Source organism: Polypterus senegalus, chromosome 9, assembly GCF_016835505.1.
Source record: "Polypterus senegalus isolate Bchr_013 chromosome 9, ASM1683550v1, whole genome shotgun sequence".
In the NCBI taxonomy this organism is placed as follows: Eukaryota; Metazoa; Chordata; class Cladistia; order Polypteriformes; family Polypteridae; genus Polypterus; species Polypterus senegalus.
In genome coordinates this window covers 2,511,585-2,537,141 of record NC_053162.1, presented here as the reverse complement: position 1 = coordinate 2,537,141, position 25,557 = coordinate 2,511,585, and the positions used below count along the sequence as shown (strand labels likewise).

Genomic DNA, 25,557 nt, shown 5'->3' with positions numbered 1-25,557 from the left:
GTTAAATTGGGTCCAGTGATTCAATGGTGGGGGGCTTAGAGAGACTTAGGCCAGAGTTATACTTCACGTGACGCGACACATGCTCCAGCGGGTGCTCCTGCTACGCAAGGGTTTTACTGTCTATACTTGTGTGCATACTTTACGTAAATCTAGAAGAATCCACAAGGTGGCAGTGCGAGATGATATCACGGTGAGAACAGGTTTGGCTTCTCTGTGTAATGAATTGCCTGGATCACCCATTAAATTCTGATGACACCTTACCGCAATATCTCTGAAAATGATGTTTAATGATTAAATCCATCCATCCAGGGATGTGCCTATTCCAGCTAGCATTGGGCACGAGACAGAAACAGTCCCTAGACGGGGCATCAGCTCATCACAAGGTGAATACAAGCACTCACATACACACTGGCGTCATTTTAGCGCCACCAAATCTGCATATCTTTGGAATGAAACCAGAGCCCACTGTGGAAACCCTTCAGGAAAACATGCAGACTCCAGGCTGGGAATACCAGCGACGTGACTCCCTGCGAGACAGCAGTGCTGCCACTCTGCCACCGTGTCACCCCCATGTGTGTAATCATTAACAGTATTTAAACGAAATTAACGATTTATCTGTAAAATGTGACATAGATACTTTAACGCATTTCATCATGAAAGTGATATCAAGTGTAAATCTAAGGATTCTAAATGTGCAGAGAGTTGGAATATCAGAAATGTGATGTGTTCTGTGTGCTGATCTTTTGCTGTTTGCCGCTGCTGTCGGGTCAGGAGGAAGCCCCAGAAAAGAAAGATGGCACAGAAGATGGTTTGTGAGACTTTTAAAATGAATCGCGTCATTACAATCAGGAATGTGCGACGCTTGAATATAAAAGCACTACGAATGCATCTGCATGTTGGCATTTTGCTTCACCTCATTGAACCATTCATCAAACATAGAAGCGTGCCCATCGATCCTGTAGGATCCTCAAAGCGGCTTTCTGTCACATGTAGATAGTAAACAGAGACTGTGACGTCACATTCCAACTTTTATCACACTGCGCCACCCAACTTTTTGCTGGTACTGCAACTTGCGTCGCGTTAATTTCTGTGGACGTGCTCAGAGGACGCGTGAAATGAATGCTGGGAACACGTGGCAGCCATGATGCGTTCTGTGCGTGAAGTATAAACGAGTCCTCCTATTAGCTCATGCTGTTCAGGATATCAGTTCTGAACCATTCATTGCGTGTTTGTGACTGACCACCGACAGTGCAAATCTGCAAACTTGAGATGCTTCATGGTGTGTGTGAGTCCAAAGCAATGCAAGCCATATCAAAGTTTAGTTTTGAGATAAGGATACACAAACAAAATGACATATACTGTATGTATGACTTGTTAAAGTGATTCTGTGCACCTAAGGTTTAACAAGCAGGGCGCCAAGCCGCCTTCTAGTTAAAGGGTGGATGAAACTTGTTACCTTCACGTTCAGTTCTGACTGCTAAAATGACCATTTTGTTCTTTCTTGTGTTTTCCTTTCAGGTCTAACCCTGGAGATGGGATGCAAATCCCATTTGGGCTGTAAAGAGCACAGCAGAGGATTACCACAGTACTGAAATCCAGACAGACTTAAAGGAGAGAAGAAAGCAACTACAAAGCTGCAAAATACAAATAAGTTAATTTAAGTCCAACTGTAACTTTCCCCTAAAAAGATGTCTGCGGTGACTTCAGCAATTCAGACTCCCCAGTCCGGGGTGAATCCTGCTCCACCTGAGGTCACCAATCCTAACAAGAAGGGCAGGAAGACTAATCAGCTGCAGTACATGCAAAATGTAGTGGTGAAGACCCTGTGGAAGCATCAGTTTGCTTGGCCATTCTATCAACCTGTTGACGCAGTCAAATTAAGCTTGCCAGTACGTATTAAGCAGAATATTTTAGTAAGACAAAAGCTCTACATGCTTTAGGCAGTAATATTTAAAGTACCACACACTGGGATTTAATGTATTTTTGAATACTGTAACTGTCATCTTAAGGTTTATAATAGAATTTGGATTGTAAGTATTGCTTAAGTGAAATACCTGGGAATTCTGATATCTTCATCTTCATGTTCATGATGGACATGAAAGGGGGAAAAGCAATATGCAAAACTGAAATTTGCAAAATACATTGAATTGGGGCCATTCACTGTGATACAGTTTGAGGATGAATAATGTCCTAAGATTTAGGTTAGGTAGATTTTATTATCCTAGATGTAAATTTGTTTGCAGCAGGAAAGTACAAAACATAAGGCACTAGACACAGATAACTAGTGTTATCATATACAGCAGGGGTCACCATCTCCGGTCCTGGAGGACCACCGTGGCTGCAGATTTTCATTCTAACCCTTTTAATGGGTGACCTGTTTTTGCTGCTAATTAACTTCTTTTGAACTCGTTTTAGTTGACTTGCTCTTGAAGATTCAGACCCCTTAAATTGATTGTTTTTCCTTAAGTAGCAGCCAAACAATAATGAGATACAAAATGAGCCAAAACAACTGGTGTCCATCATACAATATCTGAAAATGAAGAACGATGAAGGTGTCAGGAATGTTGATCTCCTCAGGTCCACATAACATTTTAACAGCGCTCTTAGAAAGAGAAAAATCAACAATTTCAGAAATGTCTGCTAATGCACCACGAGAGCAGCAACAAACCATGGTATTAAAGAACTGGTTTAATTAACGGCAATAACTGGCACCTCATTAAGCAGCTGGTTGGAGTGAACTTGGTTGGAGTTTGAGGCCCTCACTTAGTTGATCTTCTGTTGGCTCCCTCACCTCACATTTCATTTCTGTTTGGGTGCCATTTAAGGAAAGAAATGAAGCAATTCAGAGGAACGATGAAGAAATTCAGGGGAACAAATCTTAAAAAAGCAAATCAATTAAAATAAATTCACAAGACGTTAATTAGCAGCACAAACATGGCACTCATTAAAAAAAGGGTTAGAATGAAAACCTGCAGCCACGGTAGTCCTCCAGGACCGGGCTTGATGACCCTGATATACAGTATGCACATACTGTAGATTTATACAAATAAAAAATATCTATACTAATAAAAGGCAAAGCCCTCACTCACTCACTGACTTATCACTAATTCTCCAACTTCCCGTGTAGGTAGAAGGCTGAAATTTGGCAGGCTCATTCCTTACAGCTTACTTACAAAAGTTGGGAAGGTTTCATTTCGAAATTCTATGCGTGATGGTCATAACTGGAACCTATTTTTTCGTCCATATACTATAATAGACTTCTGCTCGATGCCCGTGGGAGGCGGAGTTACACCTCCCACGTAATTTAGTGCCTGCCCATATAAGGCCGTCCGTCAGCGGCAATCCAATAAAAACACTGCCGCTAAATATTCACGGGTGAAGGACTGTGCTTATGCAGAGGAAGATGAGATGGTCAGGGTGGTGTTTGGCACAAACTTGGCGAAACTGAGAGAGAAACTTTTAAGTTCTGGGTCTTAACTAACATTAAATACAGCTGTGGACATCGCACGAGATGGCACCAGCACAGCTGGAAACCTTCCATGCATGTACACCGAGCGGCACACATGAAATGACGCAGTGCACAGACAAAAAGCAACAGTTCCAAAGAGAGCTGAACAAAAACCGAATTACAAAATTGAGAAGGCAGCAAAAAAATGTGAAGCGTGTGATACATACAAGCATATTCATAAGTGCAGCTACTGCGGAAACAAAGCACACGGTGGAAAAAGTCAATGTCCCGCTAAGGGAAGACAGTGTAAATAAAAACCTGTGCATGCAGTGTTTAACGTCTCAGATTAAGAGGAAGACGAGCTGTTTATTGATGCAGTAAGAAACTAATCGATGAATGAAACCTGTTATCTTTACAACGATTGACAAACACGGAATGTAACTTGAACACATCCTACAAATACGAACCTGATTGAAAGAAATAATGATAATCAAGTCCTTGATGACAGCCACACTCTTAACACTAACAAAACAATTAATGTATATTGACAATCATGTTACGTTATTTTTAAAATGTTCCCTTTTCTTTTTCATAATTTCTTTAACACACTACTTCTCCGCTGTGAAGCGCGGGTGTATATATATATATATATATATATATATATATATATATATATATATATATACACACCGATCTACATACTCTCAAATAGACAAACCACATGCCTTGGCGCAATGGTAGAGGCTTCGCCTCTAGCGCCGAGGTTCGATTCCCGAGAGGGGGTGCATTTTACCCTTGCATCACCTTGGTTTGAGACGTATGAAAAAATATGTGGTTAATGCAGAAAGACAGATCACCAATTGAAGCTTTATGAATAATAGATACTTTATTCGCCATCAATGATTGTTTTGGTAAAGCCATACTCATTGTATTCGTTAGATTAACGGTAAAAAAAGTAAGAGCGAGGGGAGGGTAACTTATTGAGGCACACAGGCGAAACCACAATAGCACGTGGGCTTGATGTGTTGGTGCGCGTCAACTCGACCTGAATTGCGCGATCACATTCAAAAAAATATATCTTTTCAAGTTCTATTTAGTCGACACATATCTTTGGTTGGAATGTAAGGCGAGTTGTACTCTTTACATTTGTATGGTGAAGAAAAATTTATGCAGTGATGCCTACATTTAACTTGCATTCCTACCAAGATTTCTGTTGACTAAATAAAAATTCCTTCTATTTAAAATTTAAATAGAACTTGAACAGATACGATAGTTCATAATATCCACACAGACTTGCACGTAAGAGCGGGAGTCATCCGTTTTAACAAACAGCGTATTGCACTAATATGAAATAGCCTGCCCATTTAATTATTTAGGAATGGATAAATAAATTAAGATTTTGTACAAATAATGTTTTTCATTTTTCTTCCTTGATGAATTCTGGCACCCCTAGCAACAGTTGCTCGCACCCCAAAGAGTGTGTGTGTGTGTGTGTGTATGTATGTATGTGTGTGTGTGTGTCTGTGTGTGTATATGTAGATATATATATATATATGTGTGGATGTATGTGTATATATGTATATATATATATATGACAGCAACACTCATCACTCACAACAGTGACAAAACAATTACATTGACAATCATGTTACATTATTTTCAAAATATTTCCTTTTCTTTTACATTACTTCTTTAACACAATACTTCTCTGCTGCGAAGCGCGGGTATTTTGCTAGTAATAATAATAATTCAGACTTCCAACAGAATCCCTACAAGTACCAGAAGTCAAAATGCCTATAGCTCTGGGTTTAGAGTTTGTATATCTGTTACTGTTTACCTTTGGGAACCTAAATCTGAAACCTAATGACAGCATTTAAAATTTAGGGAAAAAATCAAGTCAGCCTTCTTTCTAACTTGCTTGTAATACAGCTCAGTCAGAGAGATCTGCTGAAAACCAATGGCCTTACTGCTAATATTTACAACATTGCTTAGATAGGTTATATTTATATCCAAATCATATTATGTGATATCATTTCCTGTTAAATTCTGCTCCATACTTGTAATATTTTTATTTTTATATTGTATTGATTCCCCTTTTTTCTTTTTGACACCCACTGCATGTCCAACCTACCTGGAAAGGGGTCTCTGTTTGAACTGCCTTTCCCAAGGTGTCTTCCATTTTTTTTTCCCTGGGGAGTTTTTCCCCCCGTGTCTTCTTAGAGGCAGGGCCTGTTAAAGCCCATTGTGGCACTTCTTGTGTAATTTTGGGCTACACAAAAATAAATATGTATTGTATTGTATATTCTTAATGCTCAGGTTGCCAAACCAACATATACAGTTGTGCTTGAAGATTTGTGAACCCTTTAGAATTTTCAATATTTCTGCATAAATTTGACCTAAAACATCATCAGATTTTCACTCAAGTCCTAAAAGTAGATAAAGAGAAACGAGTTAAACAGATGAGACAAAAATATTATACTTGGTAATTTATTTATTGAGGAAAATGATCGAATATTACATATTTGTGAGTGGCAAAAGTATGTGAACCTTTGATTTCAGTATCTGTTGTGACCCCCCTTTGCAGCAACTAAATGTTTCCGGTAACTTCTGATCATTCCTGCACACCGGCTAATTTTAACCCTAATTTTAGCCCATTCCTCCGTACAGAACAGCTTCAACTCTGGGATGTTGGTGGGTTTCCTCACATGAACTGCTCTCTTCAGGTCCCTCCACAACATTTCGTTTGGATTAAGGTCAGGACTTTGACTTGGCCATTCCAAAACATTCACTTTATTCTTCTGTAACCATTCTTTGGTAGAACGACTTGTGTGTTTAGGGTCGTTGTCTTGCTGCATGACCCACCTTCTCTTGAGACTCAGTTTATGGACAGATGTCCTGACATTTTCCTTTAGAATTCTCTGATGTAATTCAGAATTCATTGTTCCATCAATGTAGGCAAACTGTCCTGGCCCAGATGCAGCAAAACAGGCCCAAACCATGATACCCCCACCACCATGTTTCACAGATGTGATAAGGTTCTTATGCTGGAATGCAGTGTTTTTCTTTCTCCAAACATAACACTTTTCATTTGAACCAAAAAGTTCTATTTTGGTCTCATCCGTCCACAAAACATTCTTCCAGTAGCCTTCTGGTTTGTCCATGTGATCTTTAGCAAACTGCAGATGAGCAGCAATGGTTTTTTTTGGAGAGAAGTGGGTTTCTCCTTGCAACCATGCCATGCACACCATTGTTGTTCAGTGTTCTCCTGATGGTGGACTCATGAACACGAACATTAGCCAATGTGAGAGAGGCCTTCAGTTGCTTAGAAGTTACCCTGGTGTCCTTTGTGACCTCGCCAACTATTACACGCCTTGCTCTTGGAGTGATCTTTGTTGGTCGACCACTTCTGGGGAGGGTAACAATGGTCTTGAATGTATATTTGTACACAATCTGTCTGACTGTGGATTGGTGGAGTCCAAACTCTTTAGAGATGGTTTTGTAACCTTTTCCAGCCAGATGAACATCAACAGCTCTTTTTCTGAGGTCCTCATAAATCTCCTTTGTTTGTGCCATGATACACTTCCACAAACATGTGTTGTGAAGAGCAGACTTTGATAGATCCCATTAACACCTGATTGGCATCCCATTGATTGACAACACCTGACACTAATTTCACCTTCAAACTAATTGCTAATCCTAGCATCTTACCCTGTGTTTAGGGTAGATCTTGACCATACATTGTTCTTCTATCTCTTGTTAAATTAATCTTAGCCTGAATGAATCTATACATTTTTTACATTTAAAATTTTTCATTTAAAGTTGTACCAATGTTGTTTCTTGTCCTACTGTGTGTATATAAACATAGGGTACTCCAGTTTCTGTAGTACATTTTGCCTGAAGAAGGGGCCTGAGTTGCCTCGAAAGCTTGCATATTGTAATCTTTTTAGTTAGCCAATAAAAGGTGTCATTTTGCTTGGCTTTTCTCTACATTCATAATGGCTAACATGGTACAACACCCTAGTACTATAAAAATGTACATAAAATGTAATGAAAAGCACTGCACAAGTATAAGGAAGCCCATAGTGTGAAGTGTGTGCTTCTCTAGTTTCCTATTAATTGCATCAATTCCTACTTGCACAAAATCTGACATTTTTACTCACAGTTTTAAGAAATATGCTCAAATAGTTTTAAGCAAGAATTCGGAAACTGTCATAATTGATTTATAATATCACAGGGTGTTCTATTAGTATCAAGAGGTCAGCATTTTCTCATAAAAGAATGCAAGTTAGTCCCTTATTCTGTGCACAAGTTTAATTCTTTTTCTACCTAAATGAAGAACAAATCATATAAAAGTCATAAATCATATAACTCTCTGCAGTATGATTAATACAAAATACAGTCCTTGGTATTGTGAGGTAACTACTTACAATCATTACAGTTAATAATATTTTTTTTCTTTTTTTCATGTGCTATAGTTCATGCTAGGAAATGCACTCTGGAAATGTTGTTCTCAATCAGAGCCACCACTGGGTCTCTGTAACCACAAAAACTAATTGCAACTAAAGGCTCACCTGCAGTGTTACTTGCTCAGACATCAGAGGGCAGCTTCCATTTCTCCATGTGTTCTCGCATGCTTCTACAGGTGCACATCTCAAATTTAAAAGGCTACTTTTTCACATTGGAGATAAGACTATTTTTATTAATAAAACAACATTCTAAATTTTGAGTTCAGTTTTTAATCTGTCATTCACATTTGAGCATACTGGAAATTCAGACGTGAGTTTAACAACTGCAATGTAAGTATTATAATCAGTAATATCTGCTCAATAAAAGTGTGAAAATAAATATCAAATAAACCAATGCCTACTTTAAAATAAAGCCAGGAATCTACTGAGGCAGCTGACAGAGAGTCATGTCTGTTAGCAATACAATACATGAAAATAAATGAACAACATCATTTAGTGAAAAGCCGTGCAGTTGTTAACTATCACTTATTTACGGGGTGTGTCAGCTTGCCAACAGCAAGAGGAAAATAGATGAACTTATTTAAATATAAAAAGAAAGGCAGACATGCAACAACGTTTCTTTTTTTATTGCCCTGTGTAACCTCTAATAAAGGCTATTGTCCTTTTTATGCTATCAGTCGTAAAACTATTAACTTAGTACACTGGGCCCTGTAAAATGACCCCACATTGAAACTTTGAAATAAAATCACAAATATGATCGTTAGACTAAGACATGCTTTATTTTTCTGCCAAATCTCACATTTCATATACTGTAGTTTGACTGAGTCACTATTTTAAAAGCATCAATGTTTCACAGAAATAAGGACTAGCACCTCTGTTCCTTTTTGCAGAATGTAAGTGGACAAGATGACACAATAAAAGCTGTGTTAAAAATAAATAAATAAATCCTTCATTTTTGTGTAAGGATGCCAGCTTCTTTGTACTGAAGGTCCCAGACATTACCCATATCGTGAACACGAAGATGGTATACAATAATGACTCGCAGAACCCACTCATTATATCATTGATTGTGGGGTTGGAAAACAAGTGTATGACTTTAATAATTACTTGTATGATTTCATGGCAGATAAATTACAAGGTCAGTATGACAGAGAAATACAAACATGAGAAGTATTCTATCTATTAAGTCAATGTTTTGCAAAAGTGCAGCATTCCTAAGAAATATTCTGGAATGCACAAATGTGTCTGCAGTAGTTTCTCAGTAATTATGTATTCAGCTATCCATCCAATTTAGGACAGAGTTTATTCAGTGCTGCATTGTGGGAGTACACTTTATTCAATATCTTGAAGGCATTTTCTTCTAAAACACAGTCATTGTGAGCCAGTCCTGCGTCATTGAATTCAAGGGAAGACATCATCCATCACGTACTGATATACAACTTCTACAGTACCATTTTAAAGTGAACTGTTAAGCTAACCTTCATTTCCACAGCTTGTGGGAGAAAAGTCCCTAAAGGCATGGAGAGAATGCCATGGCCAGGATTTGAACCCAGGATACTGGAGCTCTTAGGCAGAAACCTTGCTTCAGTTACTTGTATTCAGAATCTTATTCTTCTTGTCAGTGCATAGGTCTTGCCACCATAGGTGAGAGTGGGAATGTAACATTCTCCTCTACAGTCTCATACAATGCTTTAAAAACTTGCACCATAGCTAATTAGTCCACCTCGTGATCATCTTGACCCTCACTTGTCCACCAAACTCTAAAGTAGATGAATTTGTTTACCTGTGGCAACTGCTCATTGCTTAACTGTAGAGAGCAATCCATGTGGAGGTGCTGCTTGTCATCCATGCCACAACTCTGACGTAACCCTGTATGATGGCACATAGGTTTGCTGAGCCAGGCACAAGGTCTAAAGTGATGACTTCTTTTAAACATTCAGAACACATTTTGTAGTAATAAAATCTCCTTGCAGTTATTTAACTCTTGTACCATTTAATTGTGATTGGAGAATTGTGTGTGTATGTTCTGACAATATATTGTTTTCATTTTTTCCTTCCCAGGACTATCATAAAATAATCAAAAACCCTATGGACATGGGAACTATCAAGAGAAGGTTGGAGAATAATTATTATTGGAGCGCCAGTGAATGTATGCAGGACTTCAACACAATGTTTACTAACTGCTACATATACAATAAGGTGGGTACCAATTTAATGGAAATTTAAAAAAATATATATATATATTATATAGGGGCTGGAGCAAAGCTCCAGGTAACAAGGAGATTGTTTTTTTGAATGGCTATTTGTCTAAATTTATCCTTCCACTTCTTGGAGACAACATTAAAAATCTACACAGGTCACCAAGAATCAAACCCAAAGCCCTTGCAGCTATGAGATAACAAGTGTCACATTTTTATAATCCTTTACACAATTACACAGCACTTCACATCCTCAAAACCACCTTAGTCCAGTTCAGGGTCTCCGAATGTCAGAACCATCTGAACAGCACTGGCTCCAATTATTGATGGGGCACGGTCCATTGCAAGGCCCTCAATTTATACACCCACACTCGTACAATGCCATTCAGACTAACCTGCATATCCTTGGGATTTACCTGGAAAACTGGAGTATGAGGGGGGGGAAAAACACATCTGTGCAGACAATAAGGAGCATGCAAAGTCGATATAGTTGACAACTTGGTACAGGATTCAAGCCTAGGACACTTGATGTGGTAGACTTGAGCTGGTAGCACAATGCCACTGCGCGGACCCCTAGTATAAATTTAATCACCGCAAAGAACCAAAAAGTGAATGCTTGTGTAGTTTCAGCTGCACTGCTTCTGTGTGGAGTTTGTGCATTCTCCTTTTTGTCCAGCAGTAAACATAGTGCAGTTATCTACCTAGGATGGTACATGGTGAGAAGGAGTTCATTAATTTAATCCATTGATGACATTCTCAAACATGAAAATTAGTCTCCCAGTAAGAAATGTCAAAATTGTGTATGATTTCGTGTTGGTGAATCTGGGATTGGTGATATGTTGTTCTCCCTTAAAGCCACCACTGAGTCTCTGTAACCACAAAAACTAATTGAAACTAAAGGGTCACCAGCCCTGTTACTTGCTCAGACATCTGAGGGCAGCTTCCATTTCTCCATGTGTTCTCACATGCTTCTATGGGTGCACAGTGGAGTCCACCCTCACCGGCTACATCACATCCTGGTACAGCAGCAGTTTGGCTGAAGAAGGTAAAGCACTACAGAGGGAGGTGGAGGTGGCACAGAATATCACTGGCACCATGCTGCATTATGCTCAGGGTATACAGCATATAACACTCACTGCCTTAGAAAGGTAAATCGGAGTATAAAATATCAACACAGCCACTTTTCTCACTTCTCCCTAGTGGCACTCGAGGACAGTTTCCAGCCACGGGTTGTAAGGATTCTTGAACAGCCAGTCATAAGAAAAAATATTATATCTTATGCATGTATACATATGTGTACTGTATACACATGATAACACATTTGAACTTGAACTCAAAATGTTTATGGGCTTTATTTTACCTGTCATGCTATCAGGGTTGGCACTAGGTGGCTACTTATTTGAGTGAACTGGATTGGTAAATGGATACATGGTTTTATTGACTGTTTTCACAGGAATCGTTTTTAGTGTATTATCCCTTGAACTTAATTCTAAATTCATACATTTGCATAATGTGGTCTACGTGCATATATCCCATCATGCTCAGTTTTTGACTTCAGTAACTTGCCATATTTTTTGTTTCAATCAATAAGAAGAAAATAGGAACTCAATTCAGGTGACAAGTAGAAATTTTGACTATTGTGATTCAGATCAAAAAATAAGGTGTACAGTTTGGGCACCAAATGTGTTAACGTACCCTTTGTTTAACCTTATGTGTTATTTATAATATTCAGAAGATCTTAACAGATTGCCCCTCTTGTTATGTAGTTGGTATTAACTGGGTGGCAGCCAAAAATGGATGTGATTATCATCTTTGCAGATTGTTTTTTGCCTTTGGATTCTTGGCGCAATGTTCATCTTGAATCTTTATATGTGTCTTGTTTAGTGCTACCACTTACCTCAGTACCCTGCAGCGCTGCAGTTCCCATTCATGACCATGTCTCCCCCCTTCTGTGTAAATCAAAGGGTGATCCTGTCTTCAGTTTATTAACTAATCTACAATTCTGTCAAAATTTCCAGTATGCCTTTGTTTTATTTTTTTCTGGTTTCTAAACTTTGCATCTTTTAAATGTTCCATGCGATACATCCTTGAACTCTTGGAGATTGTGTGTGTTACTCCTCTCGCTTATAGTAGTCTTGGTTTTACACAGTCTGTGCCTGATCTTGTTGGGACAACACTTCCATATCCTGGCAGATATTTTGTTTTTGTTTTTTTTTTTTTTAACTAATTCCAGCTGAGACTACAGTTCTTGATTTGTAATGTATTTTTACTTGTGCATTTTAATATTCAGAAGGACCCAACAACAAAGGTTTGCTCACTTTGTATCATCTGCTCCTCTGTAGTCTACAGATGACATAGTTTTGATGGCCCAAGCTTTGGAGAAAATCTTTCTGCAGAAAGTGGCGCAGATGCCCCAAGAAGAGGTGGAACTTCTCCCACCTGCTCCTAAAAACAAAGGCCGTAAACCAACAGTAGCGCCAAACACAGGTAAGGACATGAAATATTTGCATGTATCTGATTACACTGACATGCTCAAGTCTTTATTACGGAGTGGATTGCCATTATAGCACCTCACATTGCTTTACTCTGCCGTTCCAGGTAACAAGGTAAGCAAACATGAATAATTCCAGGCATTTTCTAGTTGATTTGCCTAATGTTACAGTTCAATCAGGTGGTCATGCAGAATTTTGGAATGACTATAGGGCTCTACCTTCTGCTGTTCTTTTTATTTTCCCTACATATAATGCCAGTTAAGCACTGTGATATGGGAAATATTTCAAGTTTGAGTTTTAAATAAATTAACCTGGTTTACAGTAGGTATACCTGAACACAAGTGCTTTTTGTGTGTGAGTTTTTGTTGCTTGCTTACATGACATCTTCAAAACTAATCTGTCATTCTGAGTGAAAGCTGGCACTAGTATTGTAATGGGATTTGAAGCAAGTTCCCTGTACAGTAATAACTATATACTGTATTGTAGATCACATGTTTATATATGGTATAGGTACTGTGATGGGTGTGATCAAAACCTGCAGCTTCAAAAAGAGATTTCATTATGTAGATAAACGTGATATGCATTATCTGGTATAGTATAAGAAACATAAACAAGACTGACTTAAGATTATCACCACGGTGGCAGTTTTACACCTAAATTTTTAAAGAAAGAAAATTGAGTTAGGGAATACATTAATCAAATCAATGAATGGGTTCATTTAATAAAATATTCTGAGTCTTACTGGCTGTTATAACTACAGCTGTAGACTTTATAAAGAAACATTGGATTTTTGGGAATAATGAATGTGTAATTTATGACTTTTTTTTTACTGGATGGATGTTCAGTAGATGAGTGCAAACAGCCAAGAAATTGAATAAGTACTGGGTAACTAATAATAATAATTCTTTACATTTATATAGTGCTTTTCTCACTCCTCAAAGCCCTTCAGTGAGTGGAAAGCCACTTCAACCATCCATCTGGATGATGCAACAGTATGCTGAGCACCAGTTAGAGACAGGGGACGATTAGTGGGCCAGAATGACTAGTTCGTGGTGGGCAACATAGCCTAGACATTGGGATACACCCTACTCTTTACAAAGGATGCCCAGGGATCTTCGGTGACCACAGAGAGTCAGGACCTCAGTTTTACATCTCACCCAGCTCCGTTTTTACAGCACACTGGCCCTGTCAGTCCACTGAGGTATTGGAATCCACATTCAGACCATAGGGTAAGTGCCCCCTGCTGGCATCCCCAACACTTTCCTAGATGGTGTTCCATCCAGATATTTGCCATGCCTGAATAGTGTTAGCTTTCTTTAAAGGTGTATTGGGGAGAATTTGTTTACATTTTCTTTTACATTTAATTGCTTATCAGATTTTTTTTTATCCAAAGAGACCTACAAATGACATCAACATAAGTAAGCATCAGTCTGGAGTACTGTTTGGGAACAAGCGTGACAGGGCAAGGTTATAAAATTGATCATCAAAAGTGAAATGCTTAGATCAAAATGCAAGCTCATTACATACAGTTCCTAGCATATTAAGACACACACACATATATTGATAAAACTGGTATGCCTGTTCCTGTCAGTGATCATAATAGAAATGACTTGTTCAGTTACAGAGGTTAAATAATGATTTGTCCTCGTTCATACATTGGGGAGCTGGGATGGTCAATTTGAAGGCACAATAGTATAGTAACTGGCTAAAGTGCCAAAAGACACTATATATATATATATGTATATGTAGTGACAGATAGGGGGTACTATCGCTCCCTTTAACCCCTGTCCAAGACACCAGATAAAAGTCCAATAGTTGACTTTATTAATCTTCCACAGTGCACAAAGCACCCTCTCCTCCACTATATTCATATAATAAACAATAGTCACAATAATACAATCCTCCACACTCCCAGACACGTTGCCCTTCTACCACCCAGCTCAGCTCGCTGTCTGGGAGCTCCCAGAGTCCTTTTATATTCCCTGACCCGGAAGTGTTCCCAATCCTCAGTCCATGTGATCTTGTATCACTTCTGGGTCAGGTAAAAAGTCCTTTTTTTCACCCCGGAAGTCCATGTGACTTGGGTGTACTTCCGGGGCGTAAGGTAAATAACCGTTGTTCCCCCCTGCAGCATCTCCTAATGGCCCCCATGGCTTCCAGCAGGGCTGTGTATAAAAACTGCAATGCTCCACCTTGCGGCTTGGGGGTATTGGCCGGCCATACACCACTATATATGTATATATATGTATATATATATATGTATATATATATATATATGTATATATGTATATATATATATATATGTATATATATATATATATGTATATATATATATATATGTATATATATATATATATATATGTATATATGTATATATATATATGTGTATATGTGTGTGTGTGTATATATAAACTTTCTTTAAAAAAATTAAAGGAACACTTTGAAAACACATCAGATCTCAACGGGAAAAAGAAATCCTCCTGGATATCTATACTGATATAGACTGGGTAATGTGTTAGGAACGAAGGATGCCACATCGCTTGATGGAAATGAAAATGATCAACCTACAGAGCCCTGAATTCAAAGACGCCCAAAAATCAGAGTGAAAAATGATGTGGCAGGCTAGTCCATTTTGCCCAAATTGAATTGCAGCAACTCCAAATTGTACGCAGCACTTTGTATGGCCCCTGTGTTCTTGTATACATGCCTGACAACATCGGTGCATGCTTCTAATGAGATGACAGATGGTGTTGTGGGGATCTCCTCCCAGATCTGTACCAGGGCATCACTGAGCTCCTGGACAGTCTGAGGTGCAACCTGGTGGCATTGGATGGACCAAAACATAATGTCCCAGAGGTGTTCTATTGGATTTAGGTCAGGAAAGTGTGGTGGCCAGTCAATGGTATCAATTCCTTCATCCTCCAGGAACTGCCTGCATACTCTCACCACATGAGGCCAGGAATTGTCGTGCACCAGGAGCCACTGTACCAGCATAGGGTCTGACAATGGGTCCAAGGATTTCATCCTGATACCTAATGGCAGCCAAGGTGCCTTTGTCAAGCCTGTAGCGGTCTGTGTGACCCTCCATGGATATGCCTCCCCAGACAATCATTAACCCACCACCAAACTGCTCATGCTGAATGATGTTACAGGCAGCATAATGTTCTCCATGGCTTCTCCAGACCCTTTCACTTCTGTCACGTGCTCAGGGTGAACCTGCTCTCATCTGTAAAAGCACAGGGCACCAGTGGTGCATCTGCCAATTCTGGTATTCTATGGCGAATGCCAATCGAGCTGCATGCTGCTGGGCAGTGAGCTCAGGGCCCATTAGAGGACATGGGGCCCTTGGGTCACCCTCATGAAGTCTTTCTGGTTGTTTGGTCAGAGACATTCACACCAGTGGCCTGCTGGAGGTCATTTTGTAGGGCTCTGGCAGTGCTCATCCTGTTCCTCCTTGCCCAAAGGAGCAGATACTGGTCCTGCTGATGGGTTATGGACCTTCTATGGCCCTCTCCAGCTCTCCTAGAGTAACTGCTTGTCTCCTAGAATCTCCTCCATGCCCTTGAGACTGTGCAGGGAGACACAGCAAACCTTCTGGCAATGACACGTATTGATGTGCCATCCTGGAGAAGTTGGACTACCTGTGCAACCTCTGTAGGGTCCAGGTATCGCCTCATGCTACCAGTAGTGACACTGACTGTAGCCAAATGCAAAACTAGTGAAGAAACAGTCAGAAAAGATGAGGAGGGAAAAATGTCAGTGGCCTCCACCTGTTAAACCATTCCTGTTTTGGGGGTCATCTCATTGTTGCCCTCTAGTGCATCTGTTGTTAATTTCATTAACACCACAGCAGCTGAAACTGATTAACAACCCCTCTGCTACTTAACTGACCAGATTAACATCCCATAAGTTTCATTGACTTTATGCTATACTCTGATTAAAAAGTGTTCCTTTAATTCTTTTGAGCAGTATATGTATATATGTATGTATGTATATATGTATGTATGTAAGTGTATATGTGTGTATATATATATATATATATATATATATATATATATATATATATATATATATATACATATATATATATATATATGGTGTATTTTCTCCTGTATATGTGTTTTGCAGCCAATTGTAACTAATTTTTGCATTGGGACAGTAAGTGTGTATCTTTGAATAGTGTATTGGACATGGACCTGTCAGTTATGCAGAAATTGATGGTCTGTCATTGTCTTTGAGGGACTACAAAGTCTCATATTTTATGGAAAGGGTCATGTATGACCAAGGTGGCCCTTGACCTGTCATGCTATGTTTTACTTGTTACAGTGTGAAACACCAAAAGTGTTTTGAGCTGATTTCACAAATTTGATTTTTGACAAGTTGGAGAGGATGAGGTCTATTGGGTAGTAGAAGGCCATGCTCTAACAATCAGGGATTTTTTATTTTAAAGTCACGCTTTTCTACAGACACAGATCAGTAATCACAGACAAATGGAACCACATAGAGACATCAGCATTTTTTAAATAACATAAAGTTAATCTATACATGGAACATAATTAACTGTACTAACCATGGCCCTGTCAGTCAGTCATTCTCCAACCTGCTACATCCTAACACAGGGTCACAGGGGTCTGCTGGAGCCAATCCCAGCCAGCGCAGGACGCAAGGCAGGAACAAATTCTGGGCAGGGCGCCAGCCCACCACAGGGCACACCCACACACCAAGCACACACTAGGGACTATTTAGAATTGTCAATGCACCCAACCCTGTATGTCTTTGGACTGTGGGAGGAAACTGGAGCATCCGGAGGAAACCCACACAGACACGGGGAGAACATGCAAACTCCACACAGGGAGGACCCGGGAAGCGAACCAAGGCCCAATAACAGTTTAAATGTCACCTATACCAAATGTTTGGTAGAAAACACAAAAACTGTTTGTAGGCATTCTTATTATTGCTTCAGTATCACTGCAGAGAGATGCTAACAAAATTAGGACTTTCTAATACTCTGTAATACTCTTTGTATTTTTGTTCAAATTGACATTCTTTGCCTTTGTGTCAGTCTTCTGGTCCACAGAACATGTTTTAATTTGACTTTCTTTTGGTATTGTCTTTTCAGAGAGTCAACAAGTGGCAGCAGTGTCCTCTGTTTCACCGCCTCCATCATTCCCAAGTGCCCCTCCTGCTGTGTCTCAAACTCCCGTCATTGCAGCAACTCCAGTGCCAACAATCACGCCCAGTGTGCCCTCGGTTCCAGTGACCCCACCACCTGCTCCCATGATCCCTGTTGTTCCTTCTGCACAACCTGTTGTTAAGGTGAGGCCACTTAATTCATTTTGGTACAATTCAATTTATTATTTTTAAGCACATTTCCATTTATGAGCTCAATGCTTTATGAAGTAATTAGTATGAAAAAAGTACTGCAACATTAAAATGGAACGTAGCATGCAAGATAAACAGAGAAACATCACGTTGTAGAAACAGTAGCACAGATGCACTGTGTGTGCATGTATATAAGCCAATGATAATGAGAATAGCGCCACAACGAACTAGTGATGTGCTTGGAATAGAGTTACAACCACGTCAATTTTGGTTTGACACACATAACACTGAGCATAGTAGCAGCTGGCAGCAGTTCACTGTGCACACCAGTACATCAGGAATGGGAATCAAATAAAGAGAAAATGATGACTGAAAATGTTAATGAAAACTCAAAAAAAAATAAGCTTTACTGAAGAAGACATTCCAACGGACATTTTTGAAAAGAAGGGTCAGAGGAATTCAGTAGTGTGAACATATTTTGGCTATTTGTAGTACAACAAGAAGCAGAGTATCTTGCACTGCGAATTGTGTCGTAAGCAGGTTTGCATTAAGATCGGGTGATACCGCTAATCTTGTGTACTAACTGAGACAGTGCCATCGTTTAGAGCACCCACAATGCAAGACATTACAGTCTGCACTAATGGGTGTTTCTTGTGCCTTTTTTCCCCCTCTTAGTAGAGGTCTGTATGGGAATGTTTTTTTTTTTAATTGCATGCCTGCCTGTGTGCCTGATTGCTTTTGCATACACTTGGCTTCATGTGTGCTGCTCAGGCCTGCAGAAACAAATTACTTCCATTAAGGAAAGAAGGTCATCTATGGTTAGTAAGTCTGTTTAACACGATCTTGTACAAGGACGTGGCTTATTACCCCTAGACCCTCATTCATGTGCTCTCCGACAGACAGTATATATACACAAGTTTCTGAGCCAGAGGTTCCAATTGAATTCCCTATGAACTCAGATATGCAACATTGTTCATAATGGCACTCAGTTTTGTCTTTCTTCTCTCCTCCTCTACTAGCTCCAGGGTGTCCAGAGTGCATCCCATAACTGAGCCTTCCCTTTTAATTAGTTTATTGATTCTGTGGGCCCCTCTTGAAGTGGGGTTACAAGCCCAGCACACTATATAGCATGGAAAATCACACTGGCCATCAGAGTTGTAGAAGATGTGAAGGTTGTCATTACCCATGTTAAAGGAATGCAGTTTCTAAGGATAAAGTGCTGGATCTGCCATTTCTTATATTGTTCCTTTGTGTTACAAGACCAGTCCAACCTGTCATTGATGTGTGCATCCATGTACTTGTAGGAGTGCACCACCTCTACATCCACTCCCGGAATTGTGAGCAGACGTAGAGACTTTTTGGTGCACCAGAAATCAAAAAACAGCTCCTTAGTTTTGCTGATGTTAGTAGCAGACACAAATAAACAGTGTTCTCCGCTGTGTCATTCCCCTTGTCAATACAGCACATAACTTCAGAATAATCTGAGAATTTCTGCAAGTGACATGACCTGGTGTAAAGAGTGAAGAGACAGTACTGTTCCCTGTGGTGCTCCAGTGTTGCTCACATCCATATCGGCAACACGGTCCTAGAGTCTGAAAAACTGCACTTTGTCAGACAGTCCGTTATCCAGTCCACCATATGCACATCAACCTGCACATAAATAAGATGGTAAAGAATAAGTTACAAAGAAAAACAAATTAAAACTCAATAAGAATAATAAAGAATAAATAAGATACAAAAAATGCACATAGACATGTTTGTTTTTCTACGAGGGACATTCAAGAAGTTTCTGTACTTTTATATTTTTGTTGGAAATGGTGAAGGCGGGAGGATTAGTAATTGGTCGTGTTTGAGAGTGTCATGTGAATGGGAAAATTGCATCGCAAAAGAAGGTGACTATGTAGAAAAGTGACACCTTAATAAATAGAGGTAAAAAAAAAGTGTGGAAATTTTTTGAACATCCCTTGTGTTTTCACGAAAATACAGTTTATCTTGTGTTTTATTTCATTGACCAAATAAGAAATTAACAGCCACTTCACATTTCGTTGACTAATCCAACAAGAAAATCATGTGACTGCACTGAGGTGCTAAGGTGGAATGTAACGAGTCAGAGCTCTGAATGCTATGATGGCACGTGAATGCTACAATAGTGCTAAAACAGCATATTTATTGCTTTGAGGCAGCAACATTACAGGTTAATACATGGATGTGAGATAGTTGGTATGTAAGACTCTTTTTTTCTTTCCCGACTAGGGGGCTCTGCCCCCTTCTCGTTTCGCTTGCCAACCCCCGGGCTGGCGCTATACTCTAGCCACTTCGCGGCTCTGCCACTCACGTTTGGGAAGCGGATGTACAATAACTATTTTACATTACAGTGAGTAAGTAACCATAGTACAAAATAGTAAAATGTAATAAATCGAAGGAAAATTATGTTTCATGTTGCGTTAAAGGCATTTGTTGCATTATACGTTTTCATTCTGTTTGGCTTTGTGTTGTCCATGTAAAGTGTACTACATTACCTTTCTTGTCGCCTGTTAAAATTGTGCACGAAAACACATTACGATACATCCTTCTTTCAACAGTAATTTAGCTGGTGGAAGAGCGGATGGTGTTAACGGTTGCAGATATTCTAGGTGATATTATAAGTTGATGTTTTCATCTTCCGCACCATCACCACCAACTGTTTCAGCAGAGTCTATCGATACGCATTTAACCAATTTGCCATATAACCGATCGACAATTTTTGCATTAATTCGTTTGACTTCATCGTTTCTCGCTGCTAGGATTGCCTTTGTACTCATTTCTTTTGTTGATAATCCTTCAGGATGAAATTCTTCAATACGATTTGGACATAATAAGTCTTCTTTTATTGGGAACTTAAAAGTGAGGAAAATGTAAAAATGTATAAGAGCACAGGAATTGTGTCTGATAAAAGCATTCACACCAATGAGAGGTGAGAGGACTGTGGGCATGGGCCGTTAACCGGAAATGGTTGAGAGAAGGGCGAGACTTGAAAAAATCTCTTGGCAAAAGTCTTGTCTCGTCTTAAGATTTACTTTTATAATAGAGAGAGATTTTTTTCTTCTAACTTTTCTCACTGTTTTGTTTTAGTCTTTTCCTCATTAATTTTTTTGTAGCAGTTCAAGGCACCAAAGCAAGTTATGCTTCTGTTTCAGTGCAGCCGTACTTTTTGTTTGCAGCAGCATGATCAATAGCATCATCTCTTTATTAATCATTTCTTGAGATCAGGTGTACTTTTACCATTAGGGCAGATTGCACTCTTTTCTTTTGACCGCACAATTCAATTGCAAGGTGCACCAAAGCATGACATTTGCTGCCATTGTTACGAGGTTAAATGCTGCCATTGTTTTTGGGCTCTGCTCCCTTTGCTTGATTTTAGTGTGTTGCAGTTAATCTGATATTTCAATAGGTTATTAATAACTTTTGCTCCAGCTTGCCTTGGGAATTTCAGGCAGGTGTCATCCGTAAAATCTGACCTCCTAATTGAACCTGAACAGAATTCTGCATATAGTTGGGGGATTTGCAGTGGTGGGACTGTAATGTCTGCGCAATGCAGTAAACTCCCAGACTTCACCTGAGTATTAGTTTCGCTATCAAACACCACCAGTCTTAATTTGTTTTTCTTCATGTGTTTTCAGGCAATGTTCTTCAGGAGTTATAAGCCAAACTGAAATGTGTTTTCTTCCTATCCTTTGATTAATCTATCCGTTTACTTACTCTGCAGAAGAAAGGCGTGAAGAGGAAAGCAGACACCACAACACCTACAACTTCAGCAATCACAGCAAGCCGCAGCGAGTCCCCCACTCCATTACTGGAGCCTAAACAGACCAAGGTGGTGTCTAGGAGAGAGAGCACAGGACGGCCCATTAAACCACCTAAGAAAGACTTGGAAGATGGGGAGGTGCCCCAGCATGCTGGGAAAAAGGGAAAGCTAAGTGAACATCTCAAGTACTGTGACAGCATCCTAAAGGAAATGCTTTCTAAGAAACATGCCGCTTACGCCTGGCCCTTCTACAAGCCTGTTGACGCAGAAGCCTTGGAACTGCACGACTACCATGAAATCATCAAGCACCCCATGGATCTCAGTACTGTCAAAGTATGTTTCCCCAGTACATTTCTTACTGATCCTCGTATTTGAAGTACTCCATCTGCTCCGCAATGTGCCTTCAGTCAGAGCTCTGTGCAGGAGTGATTTGTCAGTTCTCTTCTTATCAGGTTTCTTTCTACATTTGCCTGCTCCTAAACGGTTTTGATTTTGTCCCAGTCCCTCCAGCAAATGCACACTGTAATTTTAGCATGCAGCGAGTGCCCCTGCCCTGCCAGTTACAGGAGTGTTTGCTGCCTGGGCCAAGCATTCATTCTCTGTAGCTCGGCTGATAAGGTAGCGATGTACATCCATCAGAACACAGACCTGGTAGGAGGCATAGTGAAAGGTTTTAGGGAACATGATGCCAGTTGCAGTTTTCTTTAACTATTAGTCCTCGGTGGAGTCTTACTATTTAAGACTATTAGTTTCACCTTCTTGAAAAGAAAACTTTAAACATGGGAAGAATTGATTAGTCACTCAGTCCTGCAAGGTGCACAGCCCTCAGAGTAAGAGATGATACATGTAGTTAAATAGGTGTGAAGAAAGCTAATCTTTTCATATTCTTAATTTCATACTTTTATAGGTTATGTAACAACTGTATGTATTGTTTATATAGTATTTAACTTTTTTTATGTCTGCTACTCCAAACCACTGCTTATTCCCAGACTGCAGCTTTCTTCTCCAACGTGTTCTTGTCCCCTGACTGCCATCTAGCAACCAGCCTGTATCCTGTGACTCTCTGCTGCCTACTCAGTAACTGCCCACAGCTAAAGTCTTTATAGCAAGCCTTGCAGAATTCCCCCAGCTGTTTTACTGGAGCCATCTCCTTTTTTTTTTTTTTTTTTTCTTCTAGATTCCTATTTTTGACCTGTCTTTAGAAACTTGTTTGGAAGCTGGAATGCTCCACATTGAGCAAAATTTGGTTCTGTATGTTGTGCAATATATTAATGGAACAGTAGCTTTTTTAAAAAGGTGGAACAAGCTGAACAATTTAATGTTTTGAAGATCTTAAGCAGCAATACACTCAGAAATTATGCATTTTTGAATACATTACTAACCCCATGTAGTTAATGGTGATGGCTGAGAATGAATTCAATCTCATGTTTTCAAGCAGCACGGAGAGTTCATAGTGGAGTCTGTGGTGACCAACATTGGAGAAACAGCAAACAATAATAAAAAAAGTTAATGGAAAAAATCTCATGTTATTCGTGACACATCGCCCACATGGCAAGTCACTCAGTTGTATGCTCACAACATCCCAAACACATGTATCTTTACTAAGATATTAAATAAACCACTTGTCAATAAGAATAGAACGTGCTCAGACCCTCCATGATTTTAAATTGAAGATCCACCTCCTCGCCTCATTAATTGGCCAGCAGCAAGTTAATGCTTATTCATTGGCTGACATGAGATCAACAAAAGCATGCACTGAGAGACAAAGGTTAAAAGTTAAAGAAAAGCGAGTGAGCACATCATCGGGAAGAGGATAACCCTCATACATGTACGTACAATATTTGAGGTGCTTCAACCAGCAGAAGTCCAGTTCAGCCATACAGTTTCACAGACTGGAGACGGTGGCACTGACCAGAAAGCACGAGACAGAGCTGGAGGTGGCAGAGTTAAAGACGCTAGGATTTGCATTGGGTGTGACGATGGATGGACAGGATTAGAAAGGAGGACATTAGAGGGTCAGCTTAGGATGGACGGTTGGGAAACAAAGTCAGAATAGGCGAGATTGTGTTGGTTTGGACATGTGCAGAGGAGAGGTGAGGTGTATATTGGGAAAAGGATGTTAACGATAGAGCTGCCAGGCAAGAGGAAGGCCTAAGAGAAGGTTTATGGATGTGGTGAGAGAGGACATGCAGGTGATGGTTCTGACAGAGCAAGATGACGAGGACAGGAAGAGATGGAAAAAGAGGATCCGTTGTGGCAACCCCTAACGGGAGCAGCCGGAAGAAGAAGACTGTGAATATAAATGTAACGGTGGGAGTCATGATCTATCTAACACTATTGTAGTAAAAATGCATGTGTTTGAGACGTTGCCACCACAGAGCTAGACAACTTGACATGGATTATGCTACATGAACAACAGGTAATTTTTTGTCCATGTTACTTCCATGTCTTTTTTTAGTTTTTTTTTTTTTGTATTGCAAACTTGCATGCTCAAAGAAAATTAAAGACAAAATTGTTTCTTTGTTAATCGATACCTTAAAGTCAGAAATTGAATCTGCTGCTTGTTTGGATTTCACACATTAATATTTAGTTGCACCTCCTTTTGCTGCAGTAATAATTAATATAGGGATCCATTTGTCGTAGTGGTTGACAGTGTTCTTCTGTGTGTCTCTCTTGGCAGATGTACTTCAAGTTGTGAGTTGCCCTTTAAGCCCATGTCACAGTAGACATTTCCAGCGATTTTCAGTTGTAGCCTTCACTTGTATAATTTTAGTCAGTGGGTGGTGCGCCTAATGTGTGACATACCACACGACTGAGACCAACTAGTCTGTGACTGGCTAGGATGAAATCAACCATGTTTGATTATCTCACTAGTTGGAGGAGCGGGCTGTGCGCACAAAAGAGCTAATGAACCAATGAATACTCATCTGTAAGTACAATGCATAGAATGTAGTGCCAAGAAATAAAGATTGCAGGTCTTTTTTTACCTCACAAACGGAAGAGAAGCTCATCTGTCTGATGCCTCATATTTTACATACCGTAACAGAATGAAAATAAAAAGAAATAAAAGAGCAAAGATTTCTGCAGCTGTTAACTCTTTGTAAAGCGCCGCTGCAGGCAACATGTTGTTGGCTCTCAGAAAAAGGGGCATGCACAACTGCACAGGAGCATTGGCACTCAGTGGGTAAATGTGACTTGGGTTGCAATTTTCATTTGTGTAAACTGACTTGGTGCAGTGACGAGATTAGCGACTACAGGAGAAAGTAGGGTGAAATGACACCTTTTACTGGCTAACTAAATAGATTACAAATGCAAGCTTCCGAGGCAGCTAAGGCCCCTTCATCAGACAAGGTGTAACACCTTACACCTCGCCTGATGAAGGGGCCTTAGCTTCCTTGAAAGCTTGCATTTGTAATCTATTTAGTTAGCCAGTAAAAGGTGTCATTTTACCCTACGTTCTCCTGTATCAATCTATGGCTAACACGGTGCAACGCTCTACTGCTAGAGATTAGCGACTGTGATTATTAAATCTGACATAACATCAAAACAAAAAGTTATGTAACCTGACATTGACTTTAGCCAATCAAATGCCATACTCTGAGGGTGACTGAACCACTAAAGGACATTCTCCTTTTTACTCTTGAGCCACTTCACTATTGCTTTGCTCCTGTGCTCATCATGATTAATGTTAAATCTTCTGCGGAGCTTCAGTTTATTTAATAGACTCAATCAAACTTCCTTACAGTATTTTCAGCTACTGTGCTTCATTTGCATTCCTCTTCAACTCTGACTTTTTGGCCAGTCTTTAATGATGAGAAGCATCCATGTGGCGTGATGACGCCGCTGC

At 39.7% G+C, this 25,557-nt stretch overlaps 1 protein-coding gene across 6 annotated transcripts in view; it reads left to right on the top strand.

Moving 5' to 3' along the window:
* The window catches only part of LOC120535069 (bromodomain-containing protein 3-like), a 121,899-nt gene that overhangs the window by 55,878 nt on the left and 40,464 nt on the right, over nt 1-25,557 (top strand). For all 6 annotated transcript variants that reach the window (XM_039762612.1, XM_039762609.1, XM_039762608.1 and 3 more), the window contains exons 2-6: nt 1,519-1,889; nt 9,976-10,113; nt 12,455-12,599; nt 17,724-17,920; nt 21,672-22,043. In XM_039762612.1, coding sequence (XP_039618546.1) covers nt 1,689-1,889; nt 9,976-10,113; nt 12,455-12,599; nt 17,724-17,920; nt 21,672-22,043 — 1,053 coding nt within the window. In that variant the 5' untranslated portion in view covers nt 1,519-1,688. The remainder of the gene's footprint in view (nt 1-1,518; nt 1,890-9,975; nt 10,114-12,454; nt 12,600-17,723; nt 17,921-21,671; nt 22,044-25,557) is intronic.